The sequence below is a fragment of the Ranitomeya variabilis genome, chromosome 3 (genome assembly GCF_051348905.1).
Source record: "Ranitomeya variabilis isolate aRanVar5 chromosome 3, aRanVar5.hap1, whole genome shotgun sequence".
Taxonomy (NCBI): Eukaryota; Metazoa; Chordata; class Amphibia; order Anura; family Dendrobatidae; genus Ranitomeya; species Ranitomeya variabilis.
Genome location: NC_135234.1, coordinates 422848492 through 422863297, shown reverse-complemented (window position 1 = coordinate 422863297; position 14806 = coordinate 422848492). Strand labels below are relative to the sequence as shown.

Below are 14806 nucleotides of genomic sequence, written 5' to 3'. Positions count from 1 at the left end.
GTCCAAGACCAAAGGGCTATCTAAGGACACCAGGAACTAAATTGTTAACCTGCATTAGGCTGGGATGGGCTGCAGGACAATGGGCAAGCAGCTTCGTGAGAAGGCAACAACTGTTGACACAATTATTAGAAAATGGAAAAAACACAAATTGACCGTCTTCCTCAGTCTGGGGCTCCATGCAAGATCTCGCCTCGTGGGGTAAGTATGATTTTGAGGAAGGTCCGTAATCGGCTCAGAACTACACGGGATGACCTGAAGAGAGCTGGCACCACAGTCTCAAACATTACCGTTAGTAACACACTACGCCATCATGGATTAAAATCTTCCAGGGCACCCAGGGTCCACCTGCTCCCTCCAGCATATGCCCAGGCTCTTTTAATTCGCCAATGACCATCTGTATGACCCAGAGGAGGCACGGGAGAAGGTAATTTGGACAGATGAGACCAAAATAGAACTTTTTGGTATCCACTCCAATCGCCATGTTTTGGAGGAAGAAGGATGGCTATAACCCAAGAGCACTGTCCCAACTGTGAAGCATGGTGGGGAAAACCTCATCCTTTGGGGGGTGCTTTTCTGCAAAGGGGACAGGATGAACTGTATTGAAAGGAGGATGGATGGGGTCATATTTTGTGAGATTTTGGCCAACAGTCTGCCTCCTTCTCTCAGTAAGAGCATTGAAGATGGGTCGTGCCTGGGTCTTCCAGCATGACAATGACCCGAAACACACAGCCATGGCAGCTAAGGAGTGGCTCCATAAGATGCATTACAAGGTCCTGGAGTGTCCTCCTAGCCAGTTTGCAAACCTGAACCCTATAGAAAATCTATGGAGGGAGCTGAATCTCAATGTTGCCCAGCAACAGCCCTGAAACCTGAAAGATCTGGTGAAGAACTGTATGGAGGAGTGGGCCAAAATCCCTGCTGCATTGTGAGCAAACTTATTCAAGAACTACAGGAAACGTCTGACCTCTGTAATTGCAAATAAAGGTTTTTGTACCAAATATTAAGTTCTGTTTTTCCATTGTATCAAATACTTATTTCATGCAATTAAAAGATAATTATGTTAAAATCATACTGTGATTTTCTGGATTTTTTTTTTTTTTTTTTTTAAGATTCTGTCTCTCTCACAGTTGAAGTGTACCCACTGTAATAATTACAGACCTCTCTATTCTTTGTAGATGGGAAAACTTGCAAAATTATCAGTGTATCAAACTCTTATTTTCCCCACTGTATGAGATTCACTATAAAATATATGCATTTTTTAGCATCAAAAATTCCTATTGTCTTTTTCTGTTCAGTATTTTTCTATTCTCTACTATATAATTGTCTAAGGGTCACTTCCGTCTGTCTGTCCTTCTGTCTGTCACGGATATTCATTGGTCTTGGCCTCTGTCTGTCATGGAATCCAAGTCGCTGATTGGTCTCGCCAGCTGCCTGTCAAGGCTGCCGCGACCAATCAGCAACGGCCACAGTCTGATTAGTCCCTCCCTACTCCCCTGCAGTCAGTGCCCGGCGCCCGCTCCATACTCCCTGCAGTCACCGCTCACACAGGGTTAATGCCAGCGGTAACGGACCGCGTTATGCCGCGGGTAACTCACTCCGTTACCGCCGCTATTAGCCTTGTGTGACCAAGTTTTTACTATTGATGCTGCCTATGCAGCCTCAATAGTAAAAAGATCTAATGTTAAAAATAATAAAAAAATAAAAAATCATTATATACTCACCTTCCGCCGCCTTTCCCGCTTCTCGCGACGCTCCGGTGACCGCTCCATGCAAGCTGCAGGTTCCGGTGGCAAGGATGGTGTGCGAGAAGGATCTGCCATGACGTCATGGTCATGTGACTGCGACGTCATCACAGGTCCTGCGAGAAGAACCTGCCATGACGTCACGGTCATGTGACTGCGACGTCATCACAGGTCCTGTGCTCATACCAGCCCTGGGACCAGAAGCTGCCGCGTGCACCACACACAGGACCAGGACTTCAACGGGCCTTCGGAAGTTGAGTATATGTTTATTTTTTATTTTAAGTCTGTATACTACGTGGCTCTGTGCTGTATACTCCGTGGCTGGGCAATATACTCCGTGGCTGGGCAATATACTCCGTGGCTGGGCAATATACTACGTGACTGGGCAATATACTACGTGGCTCTGTGCTGTATACTCCGTGGCTGGGCAATATACTACGTGGCTGGGCAATATACTACGTGGCTGGGCAATATACTACGTGGCTGGGCAATATACTACGTGGCTGGGCAATATACTGTGTGGCTAAGCAATATACTACGTGGCTAGGCAATATACTACGTGGCTGGGCAATATACTACATGGCTGGGCAATATACTTCGTGACTGGGCAATATACTACGTGGCTCGGCAATATACTACGTGGCTGGGCAATATACTACGTGGACATGCATATTATAGAATACCCGATGCGTTAGAATCGGGCCACCATCTAGTGGTACCCATATATTTCACAGAGCTGCATAGTTCTCATTTGAAACTTGATCTCTGACCGTCTAGCCTTATTGACAGCTCATCATGGTCATCTTCCCTCCTGCTGCTGGGATCTGTCACTGCTCAGATCAATCTGCAGCTGTTAAATAGGATCTGTGAACACTGCTTCATTTGGACCTTTGAACTCTCTAGTTTAGTTCATTTTAATATCCTGATTATAGGCAACCATTCTGATATGGCTTTTCAAAGTAAGTACACCAGTCCCATAGGTACGGAAGATCTGTTTATTAATATATGTAAATTGTATTGTGAAATGTGGTGACTTCTCTTCTATGTCAGGCATGTTTCTTGTGTTTAGAACAGCAAAGCCGTGTATGTGAAAGCTGAATAAAACTTGCTACAAAGTTAATTCATTTATAAATAACTGCTGTTTTTTATGTAGAAAGTGCACTGTGTTTTTTTTTTTAAATCCCTGTCTGTAACCTGAAAAGGTTAAATGGGCATAGCAAATAATTGAAATGGCCTGGAAAGTATTTTCACCGAGACATAACAACTGTACCACAAGTCCGTGAAGACCGGCTGCCTCAGCCTCTTTTTCTGCTGCGCTGCCAGTCCTTGTCTAAAATTTCTGGTAGGCTAAGCAAAAAGAGCTTGTGGTTTGTAACTCCTACTTCAGTGTGAATGCTTGAGGGAAAAGATGTGAAAGGCAGGAAAAAATAAGATTTTTCTTACTTGATCTAGATGTTGAATTCCAGGTTGGGATACTATTAAGCTAACATTTTCACTGGGGATATTCTATTTCTTGAGATTATTTTTGCTATGAAAATATTTGATCAGTTTTGACTATTCATGATTAATATACCGTAAGTGAACAGAACAATGGCATACCTATGGTACTTAAATATTTTAACGCTTTCATGATTGGGGTTATTTAAGCAAAATGTCACCTTTTTCCAACGCTAGTGGGTGGAGACGATCTGCGATGCAGTCTCCTCCATACTGTATATAGAAAGCTGATGGACTCCTTCTCTCCTGTCTCACTGTAGCTCACTCTTAAAAGCATCAGTAACAGAATATTGGTGAGCATGCAGCAGTACTGAGCAGTCTACCTGTGAATCAATCAATGGAGCGAGATAAGATTTTGTAGGAACCAGCCATGTATCTCTGTGCTTACTTCCCCTCTCCACATACTTCAATAGGCAGCTGTAACGTGACCCTTTAGCAAAATGGCAGTCTTGTTTCGTCTATTCGTTCATATATCACCAGTTATTCCACAGCTCTTTACAGACAATTGTCATCACTGTCCACATTGGGGCTCATAAGCTAAATTCCCCATCCTGTCTTTGGAGTAAGGGAGGAAACCATAGTACTCCGAGAAACCCACACAAACCTGAGAAGAACATACAAGCTCCTTGGAGATGTTTTCCTTGGTGAGATTTGAACCCAGGGCTACAGTGCTAAGCACTGATCCACCATGCTGCCCCATTTTTAACAAGAATCTTAGCAGGATTTTGTTTAGAATGAATGATGAGTTCGTTAGGAAGGGAAAGAAGTGATTCATAAGTGGAGAAAGAAGTATCGTTTCCTGACCAGGTATATTACAAGGTTTCTTCTGTTTGATTTAAATATTTGACTTAAGCAATGTTTAATGAAATAGCAGTCATTATTTAGGCTCACTTTCAGCTGAGAGCACCAGTGAGTATGCATAGGTATGCCGTCTCTGAATAGGTGTTAGCATTCACATGATTAACCTTATCTAGGCTTTTGTTCTATAAACAATATGTAAGATAATTCAGGCTAAAGGCCCCGTCTCACATAGCGAGATCGCTGCTGAGTCACAAGTTTTGTGACGCAACAGCGACCTCAGTAGCGATCTCGCTATGTGTGACACGTACCAGCGATCAGGCCCCTGCTGCGAGATCGCTGGTCGTGTCGGAATGGCCTGGACCTTTTTTTGGTCGTTGAGGTCCCGCTGACATCGCTGAATCGGTGTGTGTGACACCGATCCAGCGATGTCTTCACTGGTAACCAGGGTAAACATCGGGTTACTAAGCGCAGGGCCGCGCTTAGTAACCCGATGTTTACCCTGGTTACCAGCGTAAATGTAAAAAAAACCAAACAGTACATACTCACCATCTGATGTCCGTCAGGTCCCTCGCCGTCTGCTTCCTGCTCTGACTGAGTGCCGCCGTACAGTGAGAGCACAGCACAGCAGTGACGTCACCGCTGTGATCTGCTCTCACTGTATGGCGGCACTCAGTCAGAGCAGGAAGCAGACGGCAAGGGACCTGACGGACATCAGATGGTGAGTATGTACTGTTTGTTTTTTTTGGTAACCAGGGTAAACTTAGTAACCCGATGTTTACCCTGGTTACCCGGGTGCTGCAGGGGGACTTCGGCATCGTTGAAGACCGTTTCAACGATTCCGAAGTCGTTCCCCTGATCGTTGGTCGCTGGAGAGAGCGGTCTGTGTGACAGCTCCCCAGCGACCACACAACGACTTACCAACGATCACGGCCAGGTCGTATCGCTGGTCGTGATCGTTGGTAAATCGCTATGTGAGACGGGGCCTCTATAGACAATAGTAACATAATCTAGGCGTATGCTCTGTTTACAATAGTAACATGATCTTGGTTCATGATCTATAGACAATAGATAACATGATCTAGGTTTATCCTCTATAGACAATGGTAACATGATCTAGGCTTATGGTCTGTAGACAATAGTAACATGATCTAGGCTTATGCTCTATAGACAATGGTTAAATATAAATTTCACCGCACTCTCACAGGGAATATAATGCAAAATTTTTACAAATTTATTCAATATGTTCTGGGAGCATAACAGAATATTTTAACAAAGCGACAAGAGACGTTTCGGCTCCACCGGAGCCTTCATCATACTCGCTTGTTCAGATAGATAGAACGCATAGGGAAGATAGGGATAAGGATCCCAGTGATGCTATGGTTACGTGGTGCCCAGGCGTAGTAGCGCAATTTGGGGATCGCTGTGGATCTGTGTAGGTAGCGTGGATAGGGGCGCTCCCGTGCCTAGCTGCAGTGATTCATCTCCATCACTGTACTGTACTTCTTCAAAGTGTCCATTTTAACACAACAACACAAGGTTGCACGTTTCTCGTGCTACTATGAGCAGCCTTCGTAACCTAAACATGATACTATCATCTACAGAATCTTTTGGATTTGTCTCCCATCGATCACATCTGGGACTTCATTGGTCAGCAATTGTAAAGGGATAAGCCAGCAGCAGATCTTAATGACTTGTTTGAGAATCTCTGTGTATGCTGTGATACTCAATCAAAGCGTCATCAGGGCAGAAGCTGGATATCCAGCGTTCAAAGTCCAGAGCCATCCTCGCAAGCAACGTCACTAGCGGGGGCGGCGCAGGTCTCTGCATGTTGCCGGATATTCTGACACAGCGCACTGACAGTGTGCTCTCCTCCATGTTGTCTACTCCAAGAGCGCTGTCAATGTGCACATCGCACAATACAATGGGATTCTCAAATGAAGCGTCATCACACAGGAAGGAGGGGGAAAAATACAATAATAGTGTACAGTACAGTTAATGCAAGTATATTAGAAATTAATTTAGATTAGGGCAATAAATAGTGATTAAAATTTCTTTGCCGTTCGGACCACCTCTTTAATAATAACCTAATTGATGACATGCCAAGGTGTATCAGTGCACATATTTCCATGCTGGGTGCTTATAGATGATAATGAATACATTGAGATTTTGAAAATGTAGTTTCCATTTTTCCATCCTTTTCATATCCTAACATTGTCTATCATACTTGTGATTTCAATATCCCCATATATTTTCCTTCTTGGTGCTGCAATCTCAATATTGAGAACAGTATATGACCTTAATAAACAGTGATTTCAAACTTTTGAAGAAATAGAATGGCATTTCAGTCCAAGTACTTGGTCTGATATTAATATAGCAAATTATCAAGTGTAATTTGTGCATTTTTTTGTTTCTTCCAAAAATGCATTTTTTGACTACTCCAGAGGACTGATCACAATTGCTGTAGAATGTGGGTTAATTTGTGTCTTGAATTGATTATGTATGGTATGATATGAATGTTAATTCCCCAACACAGATTACGATATAGCTGCATATTAAGTTACCATATAATGCAGGCAAACCTGGTAGTGGTACAATTATTGATAAGTGGTCTCTATTATACTTTATCTTTATCACTTTTCTGTCTGCATCTAACATTAGCACTATAGAAAGATCTACATACGGTAATTATACTGTAGCACTAACATAACCATAAGTATACTGTTGTTAGAGACCACATCAGAAATTAATGTCCATTTTTGTTTGTGAGGGCCAGGTTCTGGCTGTTTTATATCACCAGAGCTATGCAGTGAAATGCTTGCCCTTTATATCTAGAAAAGTTGTTCACTGGTTAGTTATAATTACAAGGGTCGCTATTAGTGATGAGCGAATATACTCGTTACTCGAGATTTCCTGAGCACGCTCGGGGGTCTCCGAGTATGTTTTAGTGCTCAGAGATTTAGTTTTTATTGCCGCAGCTGGATGATTTACATCTGTTAGCCAGCATAAGTACATGTGGGGATTCCCTAGCAACCAGGCAACCCCCACATGTACTTATGCTGGCTAACAGATGTAAATCATTCAGCTGCGGCAAGAAAAACTAAATCTCCGAGCACTAAAAAATACTCGGAGGACACCCGAGCGTGCTCCAGAAATCTCGCGTAACGAGTATATTCGCTCATCACTAGTCGCTATATAAAGTTGTCAATTGTATTTTGGCATAAACTCCATACTATGATCCAATAATATGTATTCATGTTAGAATTTTAGTCTTGGCATTCTGCAGGACCATGCCTTATAGAAAGGGCCTATACTTTGCACTGCAAGATATGAAAGTTGCAAACATGCAAGGCCTAAGCCCTTCACCACCGCTGGATTTTCGGTTTTTGCATTTTGGTTTTTTTGCTCCCCTTCTTCCCAAGAGCCATAACTTTTTTGTATTTTTCCGTCAATATGGCCGTGTGAGGGCTTGTTTTTCTGGCATGAGTTGCACTTTTGAATAACATCATTGGTTTTACCATATCGTGTACTGGAAAACAGGAAAAGAATTCCAAGTGTGGTGAAATTGTATGAGTGCAATTCGACAATCATTTTTTTTGTGTGTGTGTGTTTTTTTTACCATGTTCACTAAATGCTAAAACTGACCTGCCAATATGATTCTCCAGGTCATTACGCGTCCACAGACATGTATAGGTTCTTTTTTATTTAAGTGGTGAAAAAATCCAAAGTTTGTGGGAAAAAAAGGCACCATTTTCGCCGGTGTCTTCATTTTTCGCGATTATTTTTTGTGCTCCTAGTGCACTTTTTTTTATTGATACGATTTTGAGCTAGATATGTTTTGATCTCCTGTTATTGGCAAAAAAAGCCTTAATTCTAGTGTGTAGATTTATTTTCTCTTTACGCTTTTTACTGACCAGATTAATTATTTTCATATTTTGATAGATATGGTGTCTCTGAACACAGCGATACCAAATGTTTTTTTTTTAATTATTATTTTGAATTGGGCAAAAGGGGGATTATTTGAACTTTTATGTATTTTAAATTTTGTTAATGATTTTAAAAATGTTTCTTTTTTTACACTTTTTACTTGGTTCAATAGTTTTCTTAGGAGTTTCGTTTTCTTGAAGCTGTGATTGTCTGATCTCTTGTGCTACACATTATTATTATTATTATTAGTATAATTATTACACATAGCAAGACTTCAGCCCTTTCCATGTGTAACATAAATGATCACCTGCAATGAACACTGGCCAGGGGGCGGTGCTCATAGCAGATCTGCAATGACAAGCATCGGAGTTTTCTGCAGACCTCCAGTTGCCATGCCAACCCATCAGCTCCCAGCAATCATTGGATAGGGGCGCCGGTGGGTGTGGTTTGTGATGTGCTTCTGGCATTCTCATGTTAATTGCTGCCTTCAGAAATTGACCGCGGTATTTAACATGTTACAGCCGCGGGTGGATCGTGACTCCACCCACAGCTGTTAGGGGAACATGACCACTGATCAGATCAGTTATGTGTCTAAATAAAAATGCAGGCTCCGCGCCGGAGCCTGCATCAAAGAGGGCTAAAAAGAAATGGTCACTAGGTTTCTACTAGTGCTTTTGAGAGAAGCATGATATAGAGTTAAGTGACCCCGGTTACAGCAATGTAATCACGTACATGGCTGTTTGCTGCAGTTTTGATAAAATTGGTGTTTTATCTGCTGCAGATCTAGCAGTTTTCTGAATGCTGAGCTCTGTTTAACCCCGTCCACACCACTGAGGCGCAGCTTTCTGTGTACACTGCTTACGCAGGACGTTGGGCCAGGGTTAAGCAGAGCTCATGAATATGTAGGACTACATGGCAGCAGGTTTACTAGTCCTAAAGTGATAATCTCTTGCTGGTAAAATAGTAATTATATACAGCAAGCAGTGCATTACGTGACACATCGCTGGATTCAGAGTCCCTTTCTCTAAATTATGCTGCTCTCAGGCAAGGGGTAAATACTTGGTGGCAGATTTCTTTTAATTAACTTTATTTTTATTCCTTTCTCACCAGAGTTAAAGCTGCACAGACCGAGCTAGGACAACAGATACTTGCTGATTTTGAGGAAGCATTTCCTTCACAGGGAACCAAGGTAATTTTCTCTAAGGGTGATGTCTAAAGGCATTATATTGATGTGTTGGGATATCTGTTGGTTGTATGAACCATAAGGTACATATTACACTTGCAGAATGCAAAGTATTAGCAAGCAATGCGCAGGCAGAGAGCAAGGGAATCTGGGAGAAATTATGAAACCAGCAGAATTGTTTCTGTAACTTTGGCCTTTTAAACACATGTTCAGTATTTGCAGTTGAAATGTCTACAAATACTTGTGTGGGCAGGAAAAAAAGCATCACAAAATACACACATTTTTAGTGCTTTTTTTCTCCATTCATCAGAATAGGTGAAAAACGCTCAAATAATTGACATGTTGCAGATATGAAACTGGCATTCACTGTGCATAAAAAAGTAACAAAAAGCCAGTAAATACTTAATGTTTGCACACACCCTAAAGGTCCACATAAAATGGAAAATACAAAGTTTGGGTACGTTCACACAGGACTTTTTTGCTGCTTTTTTTTGCTGCTTTTTTTATGCTAATTTAGGTGCGTTTTTTGGTGCGTATTTGGTGCGTTTTTTGGGTACGTTCACACAGGACTTTTTTGCTGCAGATTTTTGCTGCAGTTTTTTGCTGCAGATTTTTGCTGCAGTTTTTTTTTAATGCCAATTTTCAGCTGCTAGGACACCTCACAATGGCTCTTCACACCTTACTACCAGGAACTCCCTCACAATAGATCACAATCAGGACACCTCACAATGGCTCTTCACACCTCACAATGGCTCACAATGGCTCTTCACACCTCACTAACCACACCCTTAAGCTCTTGGCTGTGAGATCCCTTCCTGCTGGCCATGATTTTCTGCACAAAAAACGCAGCAAATAATGCTACATGCGTTTTTGCAGCGTTTTTGCAGCGTTTTTTTCATCACCCATTCAAGTCAATGGGTGAAAAAACGCTGCAAAAATGCTGAAAGAAGTGACATGCCCTATGTCCAAAAAAAGCAGCAAAGCAGAAAATACTGATCAAACAAAAAACCAACGTGTGTGCATGAGATTTCTGAAATCTCATAGGCTTTAATGGTACTATAAAAAGCAGCTGAAAATTAGCATAAAAAAAAGCAGCAAAAAAAAGCAGCAAAAAAGTCCTGTGTGAACGTACCCTTTTTCTTTATAAATGAAGGTGAAATTTAGATGACGTGCACTTGTAGTATATTTTTTAATATTGTTCAGATTCACACAAATGGTAAAAAAAACCTTGGAATTAATGTAAAATATATATATATATATATATATATATATACATACATACATACATATACACACACACACACACACACACACACGACATAACTTATGATTAGGGATGAGCGTACCCATGGAAATGCGGGTTCGGCAGAACTTGAGAAAAAAAAGTTTGGTTTGGGTACCAGATCTTGACCCGAGCATGACCCCACACCCAAACCCTATAAGGCAATGGGGATCTTAACTTTGGTGCTGTAAAAATCATTGTAAAATGTTTGTAGTACTGGGGGTAAGAGTAGGACAATTGCCCTGCAAACAAATGTGGATAGGAAAATGGCTTAAAATAACAGAATAAAAAAAAATAAATTAATCTTGAACCAAGAGGCAGAAGTCCAAGTGGAGGAGTGAAGCACTACCTTGTGTGTGTATTTTATTGTACTTATTAACAAATAAATGAAAAAAATGGCGTGAGGTCCCCACTATTGTTATAACCATCCAAGGAAAAGCAGACGGCTTTGAGCTGCTCTTATTATTCTGGGAAGGGGCCAATATCCCTGGACCTTCACTACCTAATAATATCAGCCCCAGACTGCAAAAAGAGAAGAAAATGCTTTGAAAAATCTTTATTTGAAAAAAAAAAAAATCCCCCAACAATTTCCCTCTTTCCCCTATTTATTAAAAAATATTAGTAATAAAAAAAATTAAATAATCCACAGGGTCCAACGTAATCCATAATATGAATGTCCCACTATGATCCCCGTCTTGTTCATCCAGTCTATGGCGCTCTTTTCAGAGAACGCAGACCCATAGACTGGAGCAGCGGCCACTGCTGGGTCTCACGCTGGGCTCCTTGAGACCCAGCTACTGTGAATTGATTTGACGTCCGTAAGATCACCTCAGTTCATAGCAGTCGGTCCTCACCATGTGCAGCGCCATTGCTGGACTGATGGGCAGTCGTTCATCAGTGCCGCACTGGCGCTGTGCATCGTGAGAGCCTCCCGCTATGAACTTAAATGACCTTACTGGCGTCACCTCAATTCGCAGCAGCCGGGTATCGCGGTGTGCAGCGTGAGTCCCGGCAGTGGCTGCTGCTCTAGTCTATGGAGCTGCGTTCTCTGAAAGGAGCTCAATAGACTTCAGAGAGAAGTCTTTATTAAAAAAAAAAATCTGTCTTTTTTAACTATTCAATTACCTGGTTAGTAATGAGGGTGTCTGATAGATGCCGCTCCATTACCAACCTCTGGGTTTGATGTCAGTGGTCATTACACAGCTGCCATCAACCCCAAATATTACCCCATTTGCCAGCACACCAGGGCAAGCGGGAAGAGTGAAGCAAAGCACCAGAATTGGCAAATCTATTGGATGCTCCTTTTTCTGGGGTGGCTGCGGGCTGCTATTTTTAGGCTGGGGAGGGACAAATATCTAATTACCTTCCCAGCCTGAGAATACCAGCTGTCGTCTTCACCTTGGCTGGTTATGAAAAGTTGGGGGAACACCACTCCATTTTTTAAATGAGTTATTTAAATAAAAATAACGGCTTTGGGGGCCCCTCTATTTTTGACAACTAGCCAAAATAAAGCAGACAGCTGGGGGCTGCAGCTGTCTGCTTACCTCCTATTGTTATCAAAAATATTGACGACCCCTGTTTTTTTTTTTCCCTTCTATTATCATTATTATTATTATTTTCCATTTCTACCATGGTGTGCCGGCGAATCGCAGCCATACCAATATTTGGCATGGCTGTGATGGAGCTGGAAGTGCCATCATCAAAAAAGCTGGTTGATTGGCTGCACTGCAGAACTTCAACAAGCTTTTTAGTCTGCCAAACCCGAACAGTAAACCGAGCATACAGTACAAAGTCTGTGTTCGGGGGCGCTAGGTGTCTGGTACGGACCATGATCTTTACAGTTTTGGGTTCACTTATCCCTACTTCTAACACCTTGCAAAGATCCAGTTAAATAAACCTACATTTTGTTCTTGTTTTTGCTTTGTCAGAGACCAGGTGGACCCAGTAATGTCCTCCGTGATGCCTGCTTGGTAGCCAATGTCTTGGATGTACGGATTAAACAAGAGATCATCAAGAAATTTATTAGGCAGCACCTGTCTGAATATTCGGTTCTCTTCCAGGAAAATCAGGATGTACGTATGCATCAAGTTGTTTTTGACAAATATTAATGTATCTTACTTGATGTATGTTATTTGCATACCCAATCTGGTTATTATGGAATTTTCCCCTGAGAGGACCCCTAAATAATATATGCAGTTGCAGAGGGAAGCTTCCAGTTCTGTCACATGTAGTATTCCATGGGACAAGACATTTTTTACAAGAGCTTTTATGTCTGGTTAATAAAGAAGCTGTAGACTATAACCTATTTGTAGCCATTGTCTTGAGGGAACCACCTATAACTGTGTCCAGAACAGTTATTGTGCACTGTAGCGTTTTTCTTTATTTTACAACAATAATCAGTAGGTTTAAGTAGGCAAAATGATTGGGACTGTTGTAACAATATAGTGAAAATGCTTTAACCAGCCCAAGATCATTGTTTCTGGTTTCATTTTGGTTTTCAGTTTTTAGAAGCACGAACCGTTAGTAAGTAGGATTGGAATGAAAGGAGCGCTATCTAATCACAGTTAATGTATTATAAGAAAAAGGTGAAACATTTGTGGTATATGCTCACCTGAGACGATGTGCCAACTAGCGCACAACTCTATAAAGATTCAAAACTAACCACGATACAGATAGCAACCAGCCTGGATGTTAATGGAAATGTTTCCAATGGAGTTCCAACGGGAGGATAGAGAGTGTAAGGAAAGTAAATCGGCGCTTCCACAATGGGAGTGTGATAGAAACTGGAAACAAAAATATTGTTTTGTTTAATAAGGATGGAGGTTTATGTTATGGCAGTGTCCAAATCTGAGCCCATATTGGACAGCGGTGCTTAATGCCGTAGGAGGAGCATATGGTTGTAGGATTGAGAGGGATCCTGTGGTGTGTATTCTGGGATATGTGGAGGAGGTCCGGGAACATAATAAATATAAGGTGGCAATAGCTAGATTATTATATAGTGCGAGGAAACTAATTGCCAGATACTGGATAAATGAAGATCCACCAACGTTGCGGGAATTTTTCAGACAGTCTGACTCTATTGTGAATATGGAATAAAACATTTATGTTAAGAGAAAAGGCATAAGAACATTTGAGACACTATGGACACCTTGGGTGGAGAGAGGATGACCCTGAACTTAGGTTATACCATGCATTATTCGCTGCTCTTGTATGTAATGGGGGGAGGGGAAGAGAGGAAGGGATTTTCTGAAACTAATGACCATTGTTAATGTAGTTCTCATTGCGATTTTTGTTTTATTGCTTGAATTTGGTTAAATAAAAATGTATCTGATTTAAAAAAAAAAAAAAAAAAAAGAGGTTGAAACTGGGATAGTGAAATATCTGTGGTAATGGAGCTATGCTCAACTATCATTTTTATTAAAATAAAAATGGCATTTGAAACATAATGCATTTTGGCTTTATACATCGTTCATCAGGTGTCTGATAAAGATAGCAAAATACTATCAACTTATGCGCGCTCCACTCTGCTGAAGTGGGGATGGGGTTGGAAATTAAGTACCTAAACACCAATTGTTTTCAGTCTGTCATCCATGACCCTCATACATAGGTAATTGCAGACTCAATCCTGAAAACAGGTTAATAACATTAAAAAACACTACAGAACTATGTGAATAGTATTGCACACTTTAAATAACATTTACATTTTTTCATACATATTAACTTTATTTTACACAGCTGTAGCGTGTTGTTTTTAAATGCCAAAATATTTTTTTATCCTATCTCTACCATACTCCCACTGTGGAAGCGCCGATCACCTGGATTTTTTTTTTTACCTTAGAAGCATTAACTATGATTAACAAAAGTTAATTTTCAAATTTTTCCTTCTTTACATCTATTTTTATATGGCAGGTTGCATGGCTGGATAAAATTGATAGACGCTATGCTTGGATCAAACGTCAGCTAGTGGATTATGAAGAAAAGTACGGGCGCATGTTTCCAGCAGACTGGTGTATGACAGAACGCATTGCTGTGGAATTTTGCCATATAACCAGGTAAGATGAGAGAATAGAATGGTCATTTGGCAAAATTAACTTTCCCCATTTTTTTTTTTCCAGAAATGGTATAAAAGGCTACCAAGAGAATAGAAAATTGTTGCACGTCAAGAATTTAAAAAACCAGACCATTCTATTTGTAACCATTCTTATTAGCCAATAGCTATTACTTTAGAGTAAAACCTTAAGGCCACGTTCACACGCTGCGGGTTCCTCTGCGGGTTAATCCCGCAGCGGAATTGATAAATCTGCAGGGCAAACCCGCTGCGGTTATCCCTGCAGATTTATCGCGGTTTGTTCCGCGGTTTCCGCTGCGGGATTACTG

The 14806-nt window shown here is 41.2% G+C and overlaps 1 protein-coding gene across 2 annotated transcripts in view; it reads left to right on the top strand.

The window, feature by feature from the left end:
* The window catches only part of VPS53 (VPS53 subunit of GARP complex), a 276186-nt gene that overhangs the window by 77041 nt on the left and 184339 nt on the right, over positions 1 to 14806 (top strand). For both annotated transcript variants that reach the window (XM_077296357.1, XM_077296358.1), the window contains exons 8-10: positions 9075 to 9153; positions 12358 to 12501; positions 14339 to 14481. In XM_077296357.1, coding sequence (XP_077152472.1) covers positions 9075 to 9153; positions 12358 to 12501; positions 14339 to 14481 — 366 coding nt within the window. The remainder of the gene's footprint in view (positions 1 to 9074; positions 9154 to 12357; positions 12502 to 14338; positions 14482 to 14806) is intronic.